Source organism: Vulpes vulpes, chromosome 7 (genome assembly GCF_048418805.1).
Source record: "Vulpes vulpes isolate BD-2025 chromosome 7, VulVul3, whole genome shotgun sequence".
Lineage (NCBI taxonomy): Eukaryota > Metazoa > Chordata > Mammalia > Carnivora > Canidae > Vulpes > Vulpes vulpes.
The window spans coordinates 36,184,964-36,210,979 of record NC_132786.1 but is presented as its reverse complement, the minus strand read 5'-3'; the positions used below and the strand labels follow the sequence as shown (position 1 = coordinate 36,210,979).

Below are 26,016 nucleotides of genomic sequence, written 5' to 3'. Positions count from 1 at the left end.
TGCTAATTACTTTGGGACTATGTGGATCTAACAAAGACCAGTTGAGATTTCATATAAAGAAGGATCTCATAGGCAGTCATCATTACATGATGGGTTATGGGAGGATCCTTTCATGAATTTAAATATGGCAGCTTAAGAGGCCACATACACCATGCTTACATAGCTTGTATGCTGTATGTTCATTTTTATTTGCCTTTCATTTGGCTTGGTCTTTATGCAGGAGACCTTAATTTCGCAATTAATTCTTAGCTAAGAAGCTCCATAAAAACTTCTGGGCATCTGTTTAGAGAAGAAAGTAATAGACCTAACTGGTTTTCAAATTAATTAAGTACTGCAGTCTTTAAAAGATTAATACAAGAGAATATACAAACTAATCAATCATATCCTCTACCAGATTTTCTTTTCTTTTCTTTCTTTCTTTCTTTCTTTCTTTCTTTCTTTCTTTCTTTCTTTCTTTCTTTCTTCTTTTTTTAATCAGGAGAAAAATTGAGTGAGATTCAATATCCCAGAGGAACACTGGGCTCCTAGCAATAAATTTGCTGAACAAAAAATATTATTTCCACAAAATTTGCCAAATATATCAGTTGGTCCTTTAAAAAATTGGCTCATAGGGGTAACAGGCTTCATTTTCCCCTCTCTCAAATTGATGGCATTGTTGGAAATGCTGTGATACTGGTAAATAAGTGATTATTAAACTGACAATCATATAAAATGTTTTGTAATATGAAAAGTGTATCAGATTGGATTCCCATGAAGGCTACTAAGGAAGAACAATATGAGTGGAATGGAGTTGTCCTTTCAGTTCATAGTATCTATTCTATTCAGATCATTTATTAATTTCAAAATGTCTCTCTTGTCTTACTTAATACAAGAGAATATACAAACCAATCATATCCTATCCTAGATTTTCTTCTTCTTTTTGTTTAATCAGGAGAGAAATTGAGTGAGATTCAATATCCCATAGGAACATTGAGTTCCATGAGTAAGCTCTCATCGTGAGCAAGAATAGAGACACTTGAAGATATTCCTTAAATCATCATTACTAGTGCTAATAAATAAGTAGGTCCATTTTTAGTCTTTAAAAAAAAAGGTGACTTGGTCATATTTTTTGCACACACATTAATAACCTATAATTTCAAAATAACAGAGTCACAGAGTGGATGTTTAAATACACATAGACCCGTCATGTGTATGTTTGAATATATGTCTATGTGTCTTTCACTAAATAGTTATATTCAGTATATTGTACTCATGGTGAAATCTCAAACAAGTCATGCACACATAATAACTAGAAAAATTCCTTTCCAGAAGATGTCATTTTTCAGACACTGCAACTTTTTCTTGAGAGCAGATCCAATTTATTAAAAAAGCATTCAAACATGGCAAATATACTAATGTTCCTTATGTTTACTTGCGTACTCAGCATAAGCTGCTCAGGTGTGTTGAGTTCCTGATAATGCTAAATCCTCATTAATTTGCACTAATGAAGGGGATGTCCTTTATAAATTAACAAATTTAATATACCAAATTACTGCAGGAGAAATATATTGCTTAAATAAACATCACGAAAATTGCAGGACTTAATTTTTTTTTGATCCATAATTGCAACAAAATTATTTTCAATCACTTATAGCAAAAAGTTGTTTTGTAAAAAAGTCTGTGAATTCTACCCAAAACATGCATAATTATGCTTGCTGAGTAATTTTAATTAAAAAGATTAATTTTTTTTAGAAAGATGCTTTTAGTGTAGAAGTGTACAACTTCTAACTTGTGTTTTCCCCAAGAATATTCAGAAGGTTTCTATTTGGAACCATAATCGTTAAAGATATTTTTAAAGCCTCCCGGGTAAATATCTAATTTTAGGAAGGGAGATTATCGTGATTGTTAATATTTTTTTAGGAATGGAGATTATTTTAGGTTGTCTCCGTGTAGATAGATTTTTATAATAACCTCCTGTTCTGGTATTTTTATGTAACATTCAATTTAAAAAGGAAATGTTATGGTTAACCTTTCCTCTAATCTGAGATCTTTCATGCTGGAGCTAGAAAAGCTCTGACTTTTTTTTTCCTTGAAGGTCACAGTGACAACTACTTGGTTTGTCAAAAATATATTTGAAAAGCATCTTGATATCCATGTTGGGATTGGGACCTCTGTCCAATTCTTGTGACCCTGAGCTTACAATTTCAGTCTGGCTGTCATGTCATTGATGAGACCCAAAGGGCAGAAAAGGAAACTTCCCTCCTAATGTGGGCACTTGCTTAGAAATGTGGATCTTCTTCTAGGTATTCATAGGAAAAGATAAATGTTGTGAATCTTGGATTAAAATCTTTCTCTCAGCTTAAATTTCCCCCAAAGAAGCACAGATTCATTTTCTGCAGCCCAAATCAAGAAAGTCATAGCCACGTCAGAAACAGATATTGCCATATTATCAACTCAGGCTGTCTTCTTTAATGCTTGCTGCTTGAGAAAGTCCAAAGGGTATTGTATACACTCACATTCTGATTCCTTTCACTTGTTCCAATTTTTTGTGGGTGTAAGAGGCAATGTAGGCTACTCTGTTGCCTTGATAATAATCTCATATCTTGAATGGCCGGTCCTCCTAATGTTTGATAGAGAGGGCCATCCATACTTAATCTTCACAAGAAAGACATATGTGGTCGTACTAAAAGGTATATTTCTGATCTTTATATATTCATATTTTACTTAACGCTTATTCTTAAACATCCCTGCTGAATCTCACGTTATTTTTTTTTCCCTTCTGGTTCCACAAAACCTTTTATCCCTAGAGAAGCTTCTGAGGTTGAAGAAATATTGCCAGTTAAATTAAACCTTCTTACCTACTGGACTAGTCCTAGCATGGAAACCTGAAATGGTCATATTTATATTTAAAGATCATTTACGTTGATCATGAATATTTCTAACTCCATGATTAATAGGCAGTTAATTCAACATAAAATGATAAAGATGATTTGCTTAGGATTTTAGTAGGTACTGGTAACTTCCGTAATATATATGTATATATCACAACAGATTCAAGATAACTTTTTGTCCTGGTTAGTAAAGAATGAAATATTATTAAGTCATTTAATAATAATTATGCAAACAGTGAAGGTTGAATGATATTCATCATGGCATCACTGCATCTTTTCAGGCTTCATAAACCTATCCTTACTGAAAATACTAGCTTTTAGCATGGGAACCCCTTTTCAAAAGGACGGAAGAAGACAGAATTGGTTAGGCGATGGAATCGTCCTTTGTTCCATTATAAAGGCAGTAAACTGAAAGAAAGCACGTCAAAGCTTAAACAAGACTGTCATGATTCCCACAATAATGGTGTGTCCAGACGTATAGTTTCTTCTTCACTCCCTTGGGGTGGGAGCTCCCTACTTACTCTGTGCCCTGCCTGGAATCACTGAAAGTCTATAGAGAAGGCGCCCCCATTTGGGTCACTGTTGGCAATTTTCCATAGAGTTCAGTGTCAGAACTTGATGTTTTTCACCAATCCCACTGAGAAACATCACTGGTTTTTGGTTTTGGTTTTGAACAAACATGTAGTTCTCCGAAGATTGATAACCTAAAAATTCTGACCACACCTTTGATCCTACAGCTTTGACATTTTTTACTTCTCTCTGCCTTCCTTTCTGAGAAGAAGCCCACAGCCTCCTTGCTGTATGTTGTTCTGCACTAGCCTTGCAGGGGGTGTGGAGAATTCTTCTTACATACTCCAGCATAGCTCATCTCATGCTCTTGCCCAAGAAAGAAGAACTACTTATTTGGGCAGATTTTTTTTTTTTTTCATTTCTGACTTTGGGGTGGATAGAGCCTGGGCTTTCATCACCCTCTTGCAATACTTTCTTCTTTTACGCTCTTTTGTAATTTGAAGGTAGGCTGTGGAAGTGGCTCCCAGCCTCCTGATAATACATCATAATATCCTATCACCTTTTCTTTTTGCAGACATCATCACTGGCATGCCAGCCTCAACTGAAAGAGCATATGTGTCTTCAGGTAAGGAAAATAAGCTCACCGAATTTTACTAACCAGAATGACAGGCATAACTGCTGGCTGCACCTTCTACTAATCAGAATCCCTTCTGCTTCCAAATTGTAGCTGTTCTTGTTTTCTGCTCCCAAATTTTCCCCAGCTCATTTTGCCTTTTGAGATTTTGCTTAAAAGAGTACAATTCTTGCTATATGTGTGAAGTTGGGCCTGAGAGGCATTCATGGGAAAAAGAAATGTCTAGATACAGCTTAGTGACATTAGACCAGAGACATCAGGGTTATACATTCAGTTTTTACAATCTTTACAGGTGCTTCTCTTAGCCCTCTCTTCCTTTCATCCATGGTAGTTCATGCCCGGATAGTGTGTCAGTGTCCAATCCCTGACCTCTGGATTCGTAACGAGCAGTTGTTGATTACTAAACTTATAGAAAACACTGATAGAAGCCTGAACTTTTCAAATGTTGTTTGGTTTGTTTTTGGCTTGTTTTTGTTTGTTTCTTCCTTGCTTATATTATTTGCCGGTAGCACTTAAAATTTGAGCAGTATTAGCAACTTATAACCCAATTCTACTAATGCATGTATAACCATAATTCATTGATTTCTCCATTGGCTGTGCATTTAATGAATCTGCTGTGAATTCTTTTTTCTTTTCTTTTTCTTTCTTTTCTTTCTTTCTTTCTTTCTTTCTTTCTTTCTTTTTTATTTTTATTTTATTTTATTTTATTTTTTACTTATCCTCTGTTATTCTCTAGTTAACAGGACCTTGGGGTATTTAAAAATTCATATTTAATTGGAGGCAGGTTTTTAGAGTCCTAGGTTCAAGTATGATAACTGGTTTCTGTGTGACACTGTACAGTTAACAAAGATTTTTACATCTCATTTGGTCTTCACAACAGATGTGTGAAACAAGACATTATTTTTCTTGGTGTATACAGATGAGAAAGCTGAAGCACTAGAAATGTTAAGTCCTATGTCTCAGCAAGTAGGAGAGGGGATCCTTGGGTGGCTCAGCGGTTAAGTGCCTGCCTTTGGCCCAGGGCATGCTCCTGGAGACTCTGAATCAAGTCCCATGTCAGGCTCCCTGCATAGAGCTTGTGTCTCCCTCTGCCTCTATCTCTCTCTCATGAATAAATAAATAAAATCTTAAAAAAAAAAAGTAGGAGAGCAGATCCCTCCAGCTCAATATTCCTTCCCATTACCTGTATTTAATGTTTTGGCTTCATTGATTTCTCTCGTTATGACCTGTACTTTGTTGAGAAGCTATAAGAGGCCATATCATCAAACACAGACTTTTCTGATTTAACCATCACCAGTTTCTTCTCTTCCCATCAAAGCCACCTGTTCAAGATCATAAAAGTTAAATCTTTCTGTATCTTAGTTGGCTCTGAAAATGCTTAGGGCATATACATGTGTTCTTAAGATATACGTATGTGTGTTACTGGGTGGGAGGATCCTGGGGTCTAAGAGGGTTGAACTTTTCTGAATGATGGGAAGAAAGCAAGAGAGGAGACACCAAGGGAGGGGAAGAAATAGAGAGGTAAAAAGAACAAGAAAAAAGAAAAAAAAATTGTTGAGGTATCTGAATTTTTCCCCCTTTTGTTCAGGCATTTCTTTCTTATAAGGATCTCCACTGTTAGCCTCCAATAGATGCTGTTAGGAGCCTGAGCTTTTCAGATTATGTGGCGCTTCTCTTGGGAATCAGGAGTGATTATAACTATTATTTTCTGATATATGACTAGAATCTTTTAACTTCCTGGCTGCTGAATCTCAATCCCTCTTTGATACTAACTTGCTCTTCTTTCTGACTAATAAAAACCCACAGGCCCCATGTTTTTTTTTTCCTGCATGAGTTGTGTTTTATGCTCTGTCTGTATTTAAACACTAGTTTCTCTTCCTTTGTACTTGCTACCTAAGAGAGTCTTGCTACCGTATATCATCAATGATTGTATAATGAATTTACTTAGCATGTTGTGTTTGATCTTAACCTGATTGCTCCAGTAGATCGATGCATGGACTTTATTCAGCACCATATTTGGTCAGGGTGTTTATGCAGACCATGTTGCCTGAGAATAGATTCATTCATTCTTCTTCTTCTTCTTCTTCTTCTTCTTCTTCTTCTTCTTCTTCTTCTTCTTCTTTTTATTTCCTCTACGCATGAAAGTTGACTTTCAGTCTCTCTAAATATGGGGATTGTTCTCTTTGGTTTCATGTTTCTGAAAATCAAGACCACACTTGAGGGAAGGAATGGTGCATTTCATCTGTAATTGTGGATCTGTTCAGAGTAATGTTTCTAGGAAGTTCATATACCAGTTGGTACATGGGGTATCTTCGCAGATGGACTGACTCCATTTTCATCCCTTTCAAAAGAGTCTTTGGGTTTCGACTACAGAAATAGTCCTCTGTGGTGTTTGAATATTGCATACATCTTCCTCTGACTTTGAAATGCTTCAGCTTTTCTGTTGCACTGTTTTCTAGTCCTCTTTTTCTGGATGATCCTCAAGCGTGGCACATTTCTGGTGTAAGAATGCAAGCAGCCTGACTCAATAAAGCTTCATTTCACTTCTTTGTTTTATAGAGTCTCCCATTAGAATATCAGTATCAACAGAAGGAGCAAATACTTCTTCATGTAAGTATATTTAAATATTCCATATGCTAGTTTCTAACCCAAGACAATATCTGCTTTGCTGGAGATGGTGGTTCTGTGTCTGTCTTCTGCCCTCACTGAGGAACAGTACATCAAGTTTGGGAGTAGGCTGGTATTTGGTGTTTGGAAGGGAATGACCCCATGCTGTGCTTGGGGGGGACTAGCTATCCCCTCCCCCTAAGATATACACGGATATTAGAAGACACATATGTGGTGGTGTTCTAATGTAGTGTCTTTGAATGTTGACAAATGACTGCAGAGCCTCTGAGGCCTGGTTCTGAGTGAGCAATAGAGAACATTGTTAGTTGTTTTTAGCATATCTTGATGCCTTTAGCAATTGCCTAGGCCTGATCCCCAGCTGTTTGGAGCTTATTCTAAAGCTCCCCAGTTCTCATATAAAGTCTGCTCTGATAGAGTAAGGAAACTATATATAGATGCCCTTAATTCAAATTCAATAGCAAATGACTAATTATGAAAATGTTTGAAAGCAGGTCCCTAGGCAAGATCTCAGATTAGTTTTCATCTGTTTAATGTGAAATGTGCTTTGTGCTTATGGAGTTCTACAACTGTTAGATTGATTGGTGCTTTGTGCCATGTCAGGGGAACTTAAGAAATTAGCAAGGACTAGTAAAAATAGTTTTGGTACTTATGAATTGTGAATCTAATAGAATTAAATTTTGATATCCAGTGGGGGAATTTATCAGACCTTGAAAATAAAACCTATAATTAACAGTCTTGCTTTCCCTTATTTTAGCTCTTTATTTAAAGCTATTTCTCAGTTTGAGAAGCTCTTCAATAAATAGGTATTCCCAATTAACTCTATTCCAACCTGGAGAGTGTGTTTATGGCACAATTTCCTTTGGCTATCAACATGGTAAGAAATACTTGCAAGAAGGTCTGTACTTTAGGCCACTTCAATTGTTTTGTCAGGCTGTTTAAATATATATAGTTTGAATCTAAAGCCTTTCCCTTTGGGTTGGTACCAGAACTGTAATGATATGATGTAAACGTATTTTTTATTGCATGAAGTATGATGTTTTGACTATATTTTAGCGAGATAAAGCATCATTTATCTAGATTGATGGAAGCAATCTAGTGAGATCAAACAGGAAATAAGATGCCAGAGAAGACTAAATGGGCTTCTTCTGTATTCTAAAGATACTCATTACATAGTCTAAAATGGTAATCCCTTCTGGGGAGTTTGGGATATTTGTTATTTAATTCTACTTATAAAAAGATTAGTATAATTATATAGATTTTAGCTAACTAGCATTAAGGAATCATGTTGAGCTTTGTTTTAGATTTTCGAGTGTTTATTATATAAGGGCAAATACTAGATTTTTCTTTTTGGCATTTTGTCTGGGAACAATTTCTCCCCTGCATGATTCATTGAATAAAGTTATTGGAACTCTTGTAATTGGAACCCTCCTGCTATCATTAACAGAGCAATGGATGCTATCCTTAAGCATATCCGAGTAGTTTTGGAATAGAAGAAATACTTCTTTGGGTTTTCCAGAGCTTTAGGGAACTGAAATGAATCTCTCAGTTTACATTTGTATTCATTGCAATACTGTTGAGAGAGAAATAATTTTGAAATCTGACTCTGATCTCTAATTCTCAGTAGAGTTAGTTCCTGATATTCGGTAAAGGTTTAAGACTAAGAATGAAGGCTTTGTATTTTGATATCATGTTAAAATATTTCAGTGTGCCATTTGCATACATCCTCCCGTTCATGTTAGGCTCTCAGTATATACTGTGGAGTTGATTAACGCATACATTTTTTTTAATCTCATGAAAATACACTTGTAATTTGAAAATATAACCAATGGTGGCAGGATCCTAAGTCCAGTCTTGGTTGGAGCAATGAGAGCAGCGTGAGGCACTCAACCCGTCTGGAGGGAACATCCCCAGAACTCCGCAGTGCAGAAATCTGTGATGTCAACATAGCTTCATTCAGTAAAGGCTGAAACAGAAATGTGAGGAAACAAATAGCCAAAGCAGGACATATACCTTCAAATGATATGTAAGAGTTGAAAGCCTTGGGAAAGTTCACATGGGTTGGAAATAATCAGCCCTAAAGAACAGGTTCCTTTTCACTGCATTTCAGCCAGAAAGGAGATACCAGTAAATCCCTGTGCTTGAAAAGTGAACCGTGCTTTTGCAATGTAATCATGTGTTGGGGGGGGCGGGGGGGGGCTACATTCTCTGAACTGTTGGCACTGGTGTTCTCTATGTACATTTTTTTTAAAGATTTTATCTATTTATTCATGAGAGACACACAGAGAGAGGCAGAGACACAGGCAGAGGAAGAATCTGGCTCCCTGTGGGGAGCCTGATATGGGACTGGATCCCAGGACCCTGGGATCACATCCTGAGCTGAAGGCAGATGTGCAACCACTGAGCCACCCAGGGTGTCCCTCCCTATGTACATTTTGAAAAGCCTTCCTAAAGTACTATGGATTCAGCAAACCTTTTATGTCTTATGATGAGTTGGTGTGCTTGTGGGGTCAGCCACAGCCCTGCTGCTTCTCCATCTTTCGGGTCCAAATGTGCATACTTCTGTGCAGAAACATCCCTTTACCGCCAGTCCTACTGATGAGAGAATCTCACTGCTGAGTAAATCCTGGGAGGGTTCAGCAGTATTAGTTGAAGCCCTTGGCCCCGCTCAGGTGCCCTGCAGGGTGCCAAATCCATCTTTGCTGCCCACATCCTGCTTCTCCCCAGACCCCTCCCTGACCATGCCCACCCTCAAAGTTCTACTTTTGTCCTCTGTAACTCCTGTTGGGATAGAAAAGACAAAAAGAAGAGAACAGAATTGCTCACCTAGCTATCTGAAATACCACTGCTAATATTTTAATATATATTTTTCTCATCAGTGTTTTTTATTCTCGCTTTCCTGTTTATCTACCCTCTCTCTCTCTCTACTTTTAGTGTATCAAGCATTTTTCTCATGTTACTAAATACTAATCAGAAATATTTTAGAATAGTTTTAAATCTTAAATTTTTAAATAACTTTTTAAATCACTGTAACAATAAAGTAGTTGTTCTTGACTAGAGGTTTTAAGGGGTTTATGTTTCATTTACAAATACCCTATCATTTCTTCTACCTTTATATTTAATATTCCTAGCATTTCATAAATATTGGTGAAATATCAAAGTTACTAATCCTTCCCTTTTTTTAAAAAAAAAAGATTTTATTTATTCATGAGAGACATACAGAGAGAGAAAGAGAGAGGCAGAGACCCAGGCAGAGGGAGAAGCAGGCTCCATGCAGGGAGCCTGATGTGGGATTTGATCCCGGTCTCCAGGATCATGCCCTGGACTGAAGGCAGCGCTAAACCGCTGAGCCACCCGGGCTGCCCCATAATTCTTCCCTTTGTAAGGACAGTTTTAACTTTCTTTTTTGCAATTGGGATTGAAATTTGAACTGTACGCTCACTATTTTTTAGTTGTTAACTTATAAAATTTTCAAGAAGTTTCTTATAATGATCTTATAATTAACATTATTTTCCTTTATTTTATTCTTCTTTTTTGGTAAATGAGGCATTGGTGACTTGAAACGTATGATTTGCTAATTGAGTGTCCTATATTACACATAGTAAGTGATATGTAAAGAGAAGAATGTGAACCTTACAAAACAGTTAGTAGGGCTCTCTTGTTCCTCCTTTATGTGTAGGATCAGCAAAAAAGTAAAAGAATTGCTTGGAACAAACCTCAGACTACTCTCTGAAGTGCTAGCTGTCTGTGACCCTATTTTGGTGTGATTTTTTTGAATGCTATAAAAAAGTGCAACTGTTATATCAGTCACTTTACTGAATTGAGAACCATCCATTTCAGTTTAATATGTAAATGAGGGAAACAAAAATAAAAAATCTAATGAATAGTAATTGGAAAAAATAAAGATAAGTTTCTGGAAAACAGTCTTCAATAGTAATAAATTTATAATAATAATAATAATAAATAATAATAAATAATAATAGGAAACATCTATTGAAGACTTTCTGTGTGCCAGGCACTGTGCTAGGTGATTTGCATGGATCATAACTCATAGTTCTCATAAAACCTTAATCCATTTTTCAGATGATAAGGCTGATAGATCTTACCTGAAATCAGAGAAGCAGAATTCAAACCCAGGCAATCCACTAACCTGCCATGCATGACATATGAGGTTTTGTTGCCTCAAAGAAAGAGCCTTTAATATTAAAAGGAATGAGATTTTGTGAATGGACTGGAAAGTAATCTTTGACACGAAGTGGATTGGGAGTATGAGTGGTAGCTTAGGTAAATGCAGGACCTGGGACCAGCTGAGCCAATATGATCTGTGTTTTATGCATCACAGCATGCCAGGCAGTGAAGTGAAATGTAGAAAACACACAACTTGGGTGGACACATGCTCAGAAATCTAAATATGAGTGCTGTAATTACTAGGTAAATTTAGGTAAGTTATTTAATTTCCCTGAAACTCAGTTTCAGGGCCCATATAATCTTGTTTATCTCAAATCTACATTGGAAGCCTAATGTGGGAAAATTAATGTGAATCATTTAGCATAGCTTTGCTTTTAGATGGTCTCCTCTGTGGGAGGGAGAAAAATGAAAAAAAAAAAAAAACAATGTGACTCTGAAGAGAGACTGATAATCAGAGGAGGCCTTGTATCTCATTTGAACAATGTAGGAAAATATCTTTATTTTTGGAGGAGGAAAGGGGTTAATTTTTTGCACTCTAAATGATGATGCTGAAAGTTCCATGCCAAGAAGTCACTATGTCTTTTCAGAATATTCTATATTCTCAGCTAAGGTTGCATTTCAAAGGAACTTATCCAGGAAGTCCTCTGAAATCTCTGAATGAAATGGACAATTCAATCTTTAATTTGGCACCTAAAAGAGCTAGCTAAAGGGGAAAATGTCTTTTGTCTGCAGGACATTTCTGTTCTAATGAGATACAGCATTTTCACTTGGGAATAGCACAGTGATACGTATTGATTAGATAGCACCATGTCTGCTGGTCCATTGGGGAGATTTAAAACTATGATTCTTACATTCCACCCTCAGCTGTAACTGACTTACCTGCTATTATAGTAGAGGAAACCGCCTGAACCTATGCTAAATGATTCACAGCTGGAAAAATGGCATTTCATTTTCAGATCTTTATTGGTCGCGAAATATGAAGTCTGTCCATTGGAGAGCTACTTCCAATTGAATGTAAATTGTATTTGCAGGTTTCTTGTAAGCATGGCATTTTCAAGGGTGTGGTGGCTCATTCTGTTGTGGAGAATGACAAACAAATTCTCATGCATCATATAGTAAGAGAATAATTTAAAAAGGAAATTGCCCCACTGGTATTACTTCTATCTTTCTAATTGCCTAGACACATACAGATTTTTAGGACAAGTGACTTGGAGCAAGAGCATGGACATATGCATCACAGCCATTCCTATGCTCAGGCAAGTTATTGCTTTCATGTTCATTCATTCATTTTGTAAGTGACTATATCTTACTTTTTTTCTTCAAGTACCACCTGCCACTGTGGTACTTTATATGTAATATAATTCTTCAGTTCTGCCTTTGACCCTTCTAAAGTCATTGACTTTCATTGCATGCCACTATTGGATAAGATAATCTCAAAACTTTTGATCAAGCTTATAATGAAATTATAGTTAACTTTTTGTATTCAGTTAAAATTAACCTTTACAAAATTATTCTTTTGAACCATGAAATAAATCATTTGTGTGTATATGTATATATAACTGATATTTGTATTATACTGTATATTTTATAAGGCATATTTTTATACATTGAGTCATTTATTCACACAAGAACTCTGTGACCTAGATTTTATCCCATTTGTCAGATGAGGGGTTGAGCCTCAGACACTCTGACATGTCCAAATTCAAAAACTAAGTAGGTGGTAGAGCAAAAATTTAACCTGAATCTCCTAATTGAAAATGTTATGGTCTTTTATTTTCAAAGTCTTACGGGATCCATTCAGCTAGTTTGAGGGAAGGCCTTCTTAAAAAAAAAAAAAAAAAAAAAAAAGCATCAAGATGCAGTTTGTATAAATCCTCCAGAAATATGATCACATTAGTCCCAGTTATCTCAAAGCCAGCTTTTATTGAAGTAATATACTTTCCACAAACTATAAGGTAATGAAGTGGACAGGCAAGCCCTAGTTAATGACAACACAATTCAAGGGTTTAATAGTAAAAAAGGAGGCAGAAGTGTTGGTCTAGAACTATTTCAGTGACCTTGCTGCTTGACTTTGTTATTTTCAAAATGATGTGGTGTATTTCCAAATACGCTCTTTTACAGAGATGGGAATACTCTTAGAGTCATTGTGCTAGTGGGAGTTTGATCTTCATCAAACAGGCATATTTTCCTCGGCTTAGTTTATGTTGAGGATAGATGCACTGCCTTACTCCAGACTACTATTTAATTTAGTACATGATATCTTAAATCATGAAAATTATTTGCACGATAGAGTAATTCATAAATGGAAAATTGTCAGACCTGGAGCAATTATTTCCCTGTATTTTATTCTTTGGGGTGATTTTTACTGAAATATTCTCTTTAACATTAAAAAAAATCAGTCTTTTTGTATATTAGCTGAGAGAGGAAAGGACATCTTTATTCTTCCTGTTTTCAGAGTAGTAAAAGCTATAGTAAGTATTTTTAATCATTTGGGATAGAGCAGTGAAATGGATTATATAGAAAAGAGTTTTAATTTTTTAAATGTTGAAGTGGAGGCCAGGGAATGGAGACTGGGAGGTACATATCAAGAAAGCCTCTAGAATAACAGAGCTAACAAGATTTTGATAAATTTACTTATGCTGAACTTGGTGGTTTTATTTTATTTTTTTTCTGTGGTTTTTTTTTTCAAGTTATCTAAGGATCTGAGAAATAGGAAAATGGGAAAAGAAGCCTTTAAATTGGACCTGGGATACTTTAGGAAATAGCTCTCTCCCTGGAGAAGAAGGAGGAATAAGATAAAGGAAGGGATGGGGAACAGCATGATAAAGCAGCAGCAAAATAAGAAATATGGATTGTGATTTAAGACTGTATCAATTACAAGCAATAGAAATTTCAATAGAATATCAATTACAAGCAATAGAAATTTAACTCCAAAGGGCTAAGATGTAAAGAGAGTATGTTGGCTTACATAACTGGCCCAATTTGATCCAGAGCCTCAATTGCATAGTGGAATGGTTCCTCAGTCTTTATGTGTTTTTTTCTCTACAGATGTTAGCTTCATTCTTAGGGGGTTTTCTCTGCCTGACAAGGAGATAACTGCTGGTATCTCCAAGCCTGTAACCCCTCAGCTCATAATCTAAAAAAGAGAAAGCCTATTCCTTATCCACAGAGCAAAATTTAAGGAAGAATGCGATTGGTTCTACTTGTGTCATATGTCTACCCCTAAAATCTTTACTGTATCAGGGGAAATTAATGACTTCATTTGGGCAGGGGCGCGGTCAGATATCCATTGCTGTGTGTGTTTGGGTTAGTGAGACAGATGGGCTCAGTGCCATGGGAATTGCAGGGTATAGGTTCATTACAGAGAGGAATGTTTTGTACCTAAAGAAAGACAAAGTGGACTAGACAGGCAAAACCAACACGGCCATCTATGGCTGATGAGTAGACAGCTTGAGAAGAATCAGGAAATGGACATCAGACAATTTTAAAGGAAATTTAAAAATCAATGTTAACTGAATATTCTTTAATCAGGCAGACAAAATTAACGCAGAAATTTTAAAGAAAATGAGTTAGAAAACTGAAGACAATTGAAATACCTTGAAAGACTCTTTCTTAGAACCTATAAGTTGACTATATAATCATTCTTAAAAATACTCTTTAAAAAAAAAAATCCAGAAACTTAATGCTTTTCTGAAGAAAGTAGAAAAAAAATGAGTAACAGTTTTCCAACTAAAATACATGGGAAGCATTTTTGAAACCTGTAAAATGTTCTGACTTTGGGGTTAAAAGTCAAAGCCTGCTTGATCCAGATTCTTTTATTAAAAACTATGATTAAACAGATTTTGAAAAATTACTAGTTTCTTTCACCAGAGTAACTGTGTGATTAGTTTGTTTCTTCCTTTTAACAGTAAGAGAAGGAAAAGAAGCATGTTTAGCCCATTCCATTTCATATTGTACAGAAAAGTCAGGAGGTCTTGTTGAAGTGTGAAATAAATCACTTTACTGAGGCTTTATCAGCCTCATAGACATGACCACTGAAACCTGGAGGAAATAATGTCTTCACCAGTTCATCTGTAGGCAGAACTCACTTTTCCCCGCCCTATTCTTATTATAATGCATCTAGCATACAGGGCACTTGAGTATTTAATTCATTTTTTAAAAATAAAGGTGCTGTGTATTCATAGTTCAACTAACGGTCAAAGAATTGCTGGAATGGCACTTTTCATTTTATCTCTCAGTCTACCAGAAGTCAGTAAAATCTTTAAAACCAATTATATGTGCCAGTGTGGGTTAGAGTCTCAAGCTATGCTCATCTCCATTCAAGTCCATAACTATCTCTCATTTAGAGATTTGGTGTTTAGGTTGAATTTGTTGATCACATATGAGCTGTTGTTTTCTTCATTGCTCAGGTATTCCAGAATTTGGAATTTCAGAAGAGATTCCAGAATCTCTTCTTCAGGGAATATCAAGCTTTTTAAAAAATGTGACAAGAAGAGAGAAATTGAGAGAGGGTGACAGGGGGACAAGAGAGAGACAGAGACAGGTTTTGTTAAATATTGCAGGACTTTTATTCGCTGTGATGGAAAATATCATCAGTCTTTCTTTTAATTTTTAAAAGGAATTTTGGGCTATTAATCTCTACATTCCAATAGTCAGAATAGTAAAATACAGATCCGAATAGGCCAAGTGACAACTAAGGTCAAATAGCAAGTGAGTGGTAAGTGGAAAATTAAAATTTTTGCTGTGTGAGTCTTAGAACTTTTTCTCTCTTTGATTAAAATAAGCAAATAGTTAATAATCTATCTCCCACAGTGATCCAGTATGATGCTAGGTAGGAACTGTGATATGTATTTCTTGAAGTGGAGAGTGGGTTGGGGGAGATGAATCAAGAACAGTCCTTGGGTGAAGTAGTTTGTAGTAAAGTAGAAAGACTAATTGTGGTTAATTGTGATAATTATGTGCAATGACACATGCTCATGATACAAAGTGAAATATGGGGGGCAGACTTTTAAATCAAGTTGTTGTTTTGGGGGCATCTGGATGGCTCAGTGGTTGAGCCTCTGCCTTTGGCTCAGGTTGTGATCCCAGAGTCCTGGGATCGAGTCCCGCTTCAGGCTCCTGCATAGCCTGGTTCTCCCTATGCCTGCCTCTTTCTCTGTGTTTCTCATGAATAAATAAATAGTAATAAAAATCTTTAAAAAAATAAATCAAGTTGTTGTTTTAAATAATATTGCTTAAGATAGAATACACTTACCCATTCTGTGGCATGTGATTTAAAAGGAAATATTATTTGAATAATATTATTTGAAAATATTATTTTTTTTACTGTGGTCTCTGTTTTAAGTAGCCAATTGTTTCTGCTTCATGTTTAAAGCTCAGTAATTTTACCAAGAGATAAGAATTAATTTATCCTATTTAAGAAAAATGATGAAAATCTGTGATTTACTATTTAAAGTAAAAGACCAAGTAACATTACGAACAATCAGAAGCTACTTTGCACTAAGGAGGGTTTTGAAAGTAGTTTGGGGAATTTTTAAGGGATTTAGAAACTTAACTGGAAATTTTAGATGAGCATAATGACATTATGGTAAATTGAATTATTGTTGATTTTCAGAAACTTACCCAGGTTCATAGATGGACTTAAAAGATATTCAAAAAAATACTTTTGATTAGGTTACCTGGACATGTACATGGAAAAGTTGAAGTTTCTTGAACAATTTTATTTTCATTAGTCAAAATTTGGAGGTGTTTGTTTTTATTTTCTTAAGTCCATTGAATTGACCCAAAGGTCAATAGTAAAGAAATAGTAAACATGAAAACATGTCTAATTATATTATTACTGAATGAAACATAGAAATTAAAATAATAAAATAAATCTATTAAAATGGCTAAATATTGAAAAACAACATATTCCTTTATAATGATTCCTCTTTTGATTCCTTAAAATTCATTTATTAAAAGCAGTGATTAATTGACAAGAAACTTCTGTGTCATTTGACTGAATTTTCAACTACAAATTCGTCATGTGAAAATTAAGATGTATTCAGAATATTCAGAAAAAGAATCTGCAAAAGGAAATGTTCTGCATTTTAATTTAGAGATCTAGCTATTTAATCAACTTATAAAAATCCATGCCATTCACAAATAATGTAACTTGGAGAACAGATCATTGTTATTTTAATTCTTAGTTTACAAACCTATAAGAAGGAAGTTGCTACATTTACTTAAAAACAGTTGTGAAATCTAACATGGTCCAGCAATGATGAACTGTTCCAGGCAGAATGCACCATGTCAGACAGGATATTTTTATGAGATGTCGTGTGAGGAAATATGAAGAGAAATAGCCTTACACATATCAAGAGAAAATTTAAGTGGCCATAATGGATTTTTTACAAATTTTGTACATTTCCCTTTAGTTGATCCAGATGGATTTTTTTTTCTCTGTTATCCTTATGGCAGCTTCTTATTTTCACATCTCTAATACTCCAGAGCAGAAATGCATCTTGCTCAGGCTTGATCCTCAAGTTATCTGCAAAAAAATAAACCATACAAAGAGTTCCTGGTTATGTTTTAGAACGAATAGATTATGGGGGCAGCAGAATTGCTGTGTATGTGCAAATGAGACTGTGTGTGAAAGCAAGATAAGCTTTAGGAAGGATATAGGTGACTCAGGGCACATAAGGGATTTATTGGGACCTTTAAAAACATTTTTTACAGTACAGGTGAAGGGGACTGAGGTTTAAAACTGTTCAGCTTTGTCAGAAAATAAAAATGAAACCTGACACACATATACATAGAGAAACAAGTATTTTAGTAAAACTTATTGCTTGCTCTTTTAATGTTTCTAGAACATTGGCTGTGATCATTTGTGTACAAAGTTCATTGAGGAGTGTGTCTAATAGAGACTTCTAGTAGAGAGGGTCTTTGTGAAGAAGAGGACCAACTATAATCTCAATATATTTTCAAAATGTTGTAACTCACCTCCCTCCTTTTGCAGACCTGGGTATATTTTATATAAGTTATGCTCTGAAATTGTGGAGGAAAAAAAAAAAAAGCATTGCTTGTCCAATCAAGGAAGAAAGTAAACTCTTTATTATTTTGTTGATGTAGGAAGATGTTAGATTATCTTCCACCCCCCAGGGGTACTCTTCTGGTTGTCTCATAGCTTTTGCTTCAAGCAATAAACTTGCCACTTGTTAATTAACACGATATGCACATCAGTTCCCAAACCAGAATGTAAGGTCCAGAAGGAAGGAATTTGGGGTTATATTTGTGTCCATTCCCCAAACATAGCACTATGCCATTTCCCAGGAAGTATTAATTAAATGGATATAAACATAAACAGTGAGGTGATTTTTTTAGTTAATTATAATTTTTAATTAGTTATTATATTATATTTTATATTTATTGTATTTATTTATATTTATTATATATTTTTATATTTATTATATTTTATTAGTTATTATAATTGTACAGATGTAATTATAGGAAAGCCATCTAAATCTTAAATCATGAAACAAATATTTAAATATTTTAAAGTCAAAATTTTAAAAAATAACCTTGGCTTAAATAATATTAGAGAATTTTTAATTTTGAGAAGTGTTTCATACTTTGTATGCTTCTATTTCAAATTTTTTTTCTGGTTTCTATATTTAGAAAGTTTCTTCATTTTTAGATAAATACTCATTTACATGGTGATTCATTAGAACCTGTTTCACCTTGGATGTGATTATTACAAATTATCTGAAAATGTACATCTTAACTGGTTGGTCGCTGTTCCTCCCTGTGGTGCTGAAGAGTCACTTGTTTGGGAGTAAGAGAGTGCCCGCTTAGAGTTAATAAGGTTGACCTTTCTTTTATTATCATTAAAAATGATAATAATAGGGATCCCTGGGTGGCGCAGTGGTTTAGCGCCTCCTTTGCCCCAGGGCGCAATCCTGGAGACCCAGGATCGAATCCCACGTCGGGCTCCCGGTGCATGGAGCCTGCTTCTCCCTCTGCCTATGTCTCTGCCTCTCTCTCTCTCTCTCTCTGTGACTATCATAAATAAATAAAAAAAAAATTTAAAAAAATGATAATAATAATAAAGTAGTAATATCCTTTAGTGAGCACCTATCACATGTTTATTCTCATCTGAGAATAAATATTTATTAATGCTATTATATGAATGAGGAAACTAAGAGGCTCAGACTAGTCCATGTCTGTCACGGTTATATTACAGGTGGTGGCAGAAGCAAGGCTGCGTTCCCCCCTCTCTGACTCCAGATCCTGTAATCTTTTCGCTCACTGATTGCAGAGGGTGAAAGACAAATCTTCAGAGGGCTCGTCTTGTGACTTTGTTTTTCTTTTTTTTTAAAGATTTATTTATTTGTTTTGGGAAAGGGGAGGGGGGGGAAGGGGCAGAGATAGTCCTAAGCAAACTCCACATGGAGTACAGAATCCCACATGGGGCTCAATCTCAGGAACCTGGAATCACCACCTGAGCCAAAACCAAGAGTGGGATGCTTAAACCAATTGCACCACCTAGGGGCCCCCTCTTTTCTGACCTCATACTCTGAAGGTCATGTGATCATTGCGGCTACTTTTGAAAATAATCTTTTTCTCTAATGTGATTGCTTGGACCAAATCAGTTTTATGAATTAAGGTTCCTGAGCAAAGTACAGAAATATATATTACACATTTACTATGATAAAAAAAAAACATTAAAACTAGAAAGTTTGAGGTAACAAATTATATTCATTGATACTTGGATAATTTAGAAGGAATACCAGGAACCTCTAGTACACACACACTTTGGGGTGGACGGAGAATGATGAATGTATTATGGTCAATAAAAGATGTGTGCATTAAATATCTAAAACTTGGGTTATAAGAAGCAAACATGTGATAGGTAGCCTCAACTACCTCCTCCTTCATTTTGATGACAGTTTTCAGATCAGTTTTGAGATGCAGAATAAAAATCATAGTTTTTTGTTTAAATTTCAGATTGATAAAGTTATTTAGTGTAGAATCTTTACAGTAAGTTTTCTTTTTTGTATTTAGATTGACTTATTTTGTCAGTTTTTAGGGTTGTTTTTTTTCCCAGGCAAGATGGCATTCTCATCTCCTGCTGCTATTAACATTTAAAGCATGCAGCCTTTTGTTGCATTGTGGTATAAATTCCAAGTGACTGACGATGATTAAACAGAAAATGAAACTTGAATGGCACTATCTCAGAATCTACTTAAAGCCATGACAGGTGTCTGTCTATAGCAATATATCAGTTTCGAACACATGAAGAGTAAGAAATTGTGGCTTTTTCATGGTTGGGTTTCTTTTTCTTTGAAATCAAGGGGAGAAAATACCAATTTGTCCTGGATCACTAAAACAGTGATCTGGATTTGTAAATAGGGTGGACAACACAAAACGCAGGATGAATAATCCCTGAGCTTGCAGTCTGAATCTATGCACCGTACCTGTTTTATACTGGTTGTGATTTTCTCGTTTGTACACAGATACTGTAGTAACATTTATTTTTATTTTTATTTTTATTTTTTATTTTTTGCATTTCCAGGCAGGTTTTAATCGTTTGCAATACCTTCCCTGGTTCTTTACATCAGGTCCAGTGGGTTCTTTTCATACATGACAAATGTTTCCATTTATTTGGCATATGTCAATGTGCACAGCACATACATCACAATAGGGCTCAGCACCTGTATAAAACTACAGACAGATTCTGCAAACCACGGAAAGTACATTTAAAAAAAGTGTATAACTGTAATTAAAAACCAAGCACTCAAGAAAGATAAGACACAATGAATTAATTGGGATTACAACTCTTCTTTCTGCATTGACTGCGAAAGCTTGGTGATCTGAATTGTGCTTCAGCTCTGAGCTCAGGACTCCCTCCAACCCCCAAGGCTCTTTAACGTTTGTTATTACTTAGCTATTTTATTTGGCAGTGATCCCTCAATCTCATCTTCTAATGCACTGGCAAGGTTCCTATTGCCAATAACGTAGAGCCTACTACTGCTCTGGTAAGCGACATAGCCGAACTTTCTATCCTCTGCATCCTTATAAATAATGTATCTGGTTTCCTGTAACTACATGAACCCTTAGACTTCAGTAGGCATGTCTTTGTTAGGGTAAAAGAGTGGGGAGATGAACGGTTGGGGAAATAGTTGTAGGCAGTTATTATCACTGATTGGAACCCAACTCCATCATATATGCATTAATCACTGGGTTAATGTTAATGGAATGCTTATGATATTTATAGTAGACATAAACATGATCTATAAAAATAGTGTCTTTGCTGACTAAACTGCATGCTTAATTCAACATGGAAAGTGCTTATAATGTTCACCTAGGACCTTTTGATTAGATCTAATTTACTTATTTTTAAAACCTCTTCTACTCTGCACACAATCCATTTACCCTTTTTGGGTGTGTGCACACTTGTTCTTAAGAACAGTAGTGAGATACTGGCTAAAGATAATACATAGTGCTCCAGCTTGATGGTATAACAAGTTACTGGATTTAGGATGAAGAAGGAAAAATGCTATGATAATGAGTTAATAGTAAAGTAAGTAATATATATCCTACTTCTAACTTCAAAGTGTTTATAAACTTAGTGTCATTAAAAATTAATGTTTTACTTTGAGCAGTAGAGATTTTAGTATTTAAACGAGAAGCCAATTTTTAAAAACAAAACTTCTTTAGCAATGTTCTTTAAGATGCACTTTCAGACAATGTTAGTATAAAGTTAGAACGTTTCATCCCAATATATATCCTTTTCTTTATTGGAAATGCCATCATTGGATGTTCATAGAATGATTGTTCAGCCTTAAAATTATGTTGTATGGATGAAAAAATTCAAGTTGATTTAGATGTTAAATGGGAATCAGGGTGCTCTAGAGCCTTGTATATTTTCATCAGAATCAATTGAAAGAAGGAAAAATCATGTTTCTAAGTAGATAAAGGATGTTAATCCTCTTCATTTCACTATTGGTTTCTTTAATTACTATCAGTTTAAATCTGAATGGCTCATGTATTCATGAATATGATGACTTATAACTAATAGTGACACTTATTTTGGTCATTTTTAGCTTTTGTCATGTCAGAGAAATTTTGCAGAACTAGATAGTTATCAGAACTAATGTTAATCAAAATGTTTCAAAAAAATGTTTCATATTTATTTCTTTGACTCATGTCGAACTTCCTTATTGATCAAACTAGTTTCTACAACCAACCGATTTTTAAATTAAATCATGATCCATATCTGTATGTAGTGTAATTTTTTCTCTTTGATTTTGAGTACAGATTTTTTCTATTTTGAAATGTTAGGATTTCTGTGAAATTAAAACATTTCCTTAATGATTCAGAAAATTTGGCCAGCCCTATTTTAAAACTGCATTGTCATCACTGGTAAATAAGAAGTCTCCAATTCACCAAAAAAGATAATAATACAGTATATTAATATTTCATTTATGTATTTTAATCCACCCACTAAAAACAATCAGGCCAATAATACCTAAAAAAAAAATCAACCCATCATCTGTAACTACTATAGCCTAGTTTGTTTCGATGGGTGTTTTGTTTTAATGGATACTGAGGATAGATATAGATGGATTATGTTTTTCTGCCTCTAATTATCCAATACTTCCAAAGTCTTCCTGTTTAGGATTAGTGCTTTCTGGAATTGGATCTCTGCATTCTTCTTCTGTCATTAGTCAAGACACTATCGGAAGGAAATATTTTCATAATTGGATTTTGAGTGAAGAAAAATCTCAGATACTTAGACATGCATATACAATAAACACTGTTTCCAGAATATGTCTGCCACATAAATAGAATCCACGAGAAGACATGGACTTTCACTTCTGAAGTATTTGCATTTGTGCCAGACTGGGATTAGGAAAATTACGTCCTCCCCTAGAGTGTAACATCTTGAAAGCAGGAACCATTGCTTTCTTTCTCTTATTCTCATAGTCTTAAGTAGAGCCTGGCATGTAGTTGGCACTTACTAAATAATTACTGAATGAATGAGTGAATGAGCAAAGTTATCAAAGGCAGCAAGAACAAGATGAACCTAGAATGTATCTGGATACACTGGCAAAGAGGAACATTTAAAAGTGGGATGCCTGGGTGGCTCAGCAGTTTAGCACTGCCTTCAGCCCAGGTGGTGATCCTGGAGTCCTCGGATCGAGTCCCATGTCAGGCTCCCTGCATGGAGCCTGCTTCTCCCTCTGCCTGTGTCTCTGCCTCTCTCTCTCTCTCATGAATGAATAAATCTTTAAAAAATAATAAATAAAAGAAAGAATACATGTGAAATCTCTAGCAGAAGAGGCAATAACTAAAGACCAAACCTTCCCCATTCAGTGTAATAGGAATAATTTTTAACTAGCTGTAATTACACAGTGTTTTAATTTTACTTATTTGAGAGAGAGACACAGAGATAGCAACAGAGATAGTGAGAGAGAGCATGAGTAGGGAGGAGAGGGAGAAGCAGGCTCCCCACTGAGCAGGGAGCCCAACATGGGACTCATTGAGAGACAGCACTGACCAGAGCTGAAGGCAGATGCTTAACTGACAGAGCCACCAAGGCACCCCTGCACAGTGTTTTCAGATACTGATTTCATTTCTTTTAAAAAACAATAGAAAGAGAGAAACTAAATTTTCCTGCTAAAACTCTGGGTTTATGGCATGTCTTCTTCCCTCAGTGATCCTGTTCATAGTGGAAGAAATATACAACAGAGAGGCATCACATTGTTCAGTATGTTAAGGTTTATGACTCAGGTACTTACTGACGTCATTTAAGTGGGTCGGTTTCATCATGGCCAGAGTTCAGCGACACGCAGCATGATTAAGTGGGCCACCTAGAGTTGCATATTAAATTCTGTTGTTGGAAAAAAGTGCCCTAATCTGAGGAGTCAATCCATGTCATTATCATATGCTTGTTCTCTTCTCTTCTTCTTCCCTCCCCCTACTTGTTTAGGTCCAAGAACAGGGGGGCTCATCAGAAGTTATTTCCTCTGTTATCCATGACCTTTTTGTTTACGTGTTCTTCCATTTGTGCACTTGCAAAATATAATTCTCAAGAGGAGAAGTAAGGTTCCTGATAGTGAGTGAGGATGATAAATAAGGAAGGTCTGGTATATATATATTACTTGCCAGGATGCTTGCCCTGCCTGTTTTTTATAGTCAACTGTCTCTTCTATTTTCCAAGGACACTTAGACCTTACTGTTCTCAAAATTCGAATCATGCCTTCACTCTTAGCAGATAAACCGACTTTCTACTGCAGAGAAAAGAGATACTGTAGGCTAGAATGTCTTTTCCCTTCCTGCTACCACATCTATAAACCCCAGTTTAACGCCTGGGACATGACCACCCACTTAGTGAACATTTTTTGGATGGATGGACAGATAGATAGCAAGATGAATTAACATACATCTTTGGTCTTTAGAAATGGTAGCTATTTTTGATCATATATAACACAGCGACCTCAAAATCTGAAATCTACTGCTTTTGAAAAGCAGGTCATCCTGAGGTTTTCCATTTTTACCTTCCAGCCTGTGAAATGAAGTTAGTTTAAATGCTGAACAGCAAATTTCCTAATCAGTTGCTGTATGTTGGCTGAATTACAGTAATATCATTTCATTTTGAGTTGGACAACTCAAGCATTTAGTTCTGAGTTTTTGACAGCATACAGTTCACTAAAATAATTTTTTTGTACCCATTGAATGCTTTTTTTCCCCCTCAGCCATAGGTTATTTTAAACCTCCTGTCTCCAGGAGTACAGCTAGCTCTGAGCTTGGAGATGCCTAAAAATGTCTTACCTTCTCATTACACTTTTTTTTTTTTAAATCCAGCAGTTTCTCTCTGCTGTTCATTTGCATCACCAAAAGCTTAAGTATCTTAGAAAATGGTTTAAATAGTAGTATTTATCTCAATAGATTCTTTGGTTTTAAGTCTGTGAATGATTACCAATAATTTAACTTCTGATATACTCATCAAAAACGTTTTTCCTTGGATTCCTTTTGTGGATGAAAGGGAAGAATGGGAGGGATCCAGTTGTACATGGATACCTTTTGGATATCCTTTGGTATTTAACTTTTTCGATGTCTTTAATACAGACAGTGGTAGACTACAGTGATAAACATTTGGAAGGACATGACAGAGGTAAAGATTGGGTTAAATCCAAGTATTTAACCTGGGATGAAGGAGACTCAACCTGAGGATGGGTTATTTGTTTCACCTCTCAGTGACAGGCCATAGCAGAGCCTCAGGGAAGAATTTTTGAAAAACACTTCAGAAGATTTATGTTTCATTTGAGAAGCCTCTTTAAAAGCCTTTTCCTTCTTACGGGTGGTATGTGGGGGTAGAAACAGCATATGGTTGAAACTCTGCATGGCAGTGATATGTAAAAGAAGTACTTTCCTGCTAGGTGAAATGACTCTGCATGCGTCTTGCTGTCAGTGACATGATTTAGTTAAATACAGATGCTTTTAGAGGGGCTTTGTACTGCATCATAAATATTTAACAGTTTTATAAAATATCTGTATGCATAACTGGGTGGGAAATACAGCAGTGGAGAAGCTCAACCTCCACATCAGAGTCTTTGGCCTTACAGTATCCCCTGGCCATTTGACCACTGGAAAAAGATATGTTCAGGATGCAAATGTCATCAACAATTAAAGGACTCCATTTCTATTTTTCCAACAAAATGAAGCTTACTGTCTAACCTTTCTGATTGTCAGTAAAGTGAACTCTACAGTTTCCCTCTTCACATTATTCATAGATGTTCTAATTCCCCAGGGACTGAAGGGCAGCATTAAGAAAAATCCTTTCTCAGTAAATAAATGGTATGGGGGAAGGGTCAGGAAAAGCTCTTAGATTTTCTGCAGCAACTAATGATTTGTTTATATAAAGGTACTTCGTCGCCATTAGATAGTAGTTAAAATTATATGAATCTTATATTTTTGATATAATGTTGAAATTCATTTTAAGAATCAGTCCCTCAAAGTAAGAGTGATAAGGGAAGGAGGGCAGGGAAGGGTACATGCAGTGGAGGAAGGGAAGTACACAAATGCAGGTTAATGAATGTGGAGTTGGTTATTTTGTTTGTTTGGCATAGGTGGTGGAGTTTTTATAATAAAACTCATTTATAGTATATTAAGATGGGTTCTCTGTCATATGAGATGGCCAAAAAT

At 35.6% G+C, this 26,016-nt stretch overlaps 1 protein-coding gene across 10 annotated transcripts in view; it reads left to right on the top strand.

The window, feature by feature from the left end:
- NRG1 (neuregulin 1) overlaps positions 1–26,016 on the top strand; it is a 1,080,326-nt gene that overhangs the window by 923,496 nt on the left and 130,814 nt on the right. For 8 of the 10 annotated variants that reach the window (XM_072763562.1, XM_072763558.1, XM_072763556.1 and 5 more), the window contains exons 4-5: positions 3,955–4,005; positions 6,574–6,624. The exons of 1 other annotated variant lie outside the window; for it this stretch is intronic. In XM_072763562.1, the coding sequence (XP_072619663.1) occupies positions 3,955–4,005; positions 6,574–6,624 (102 nt within the window). The remainder of the gene's footprint in view (positions 1–3,954; positions 4,006–6,573; positions 6,625–26,016) is intronic. One more of the 10 variants, XM_072763560.1, reaches the window with a different exon arrangement.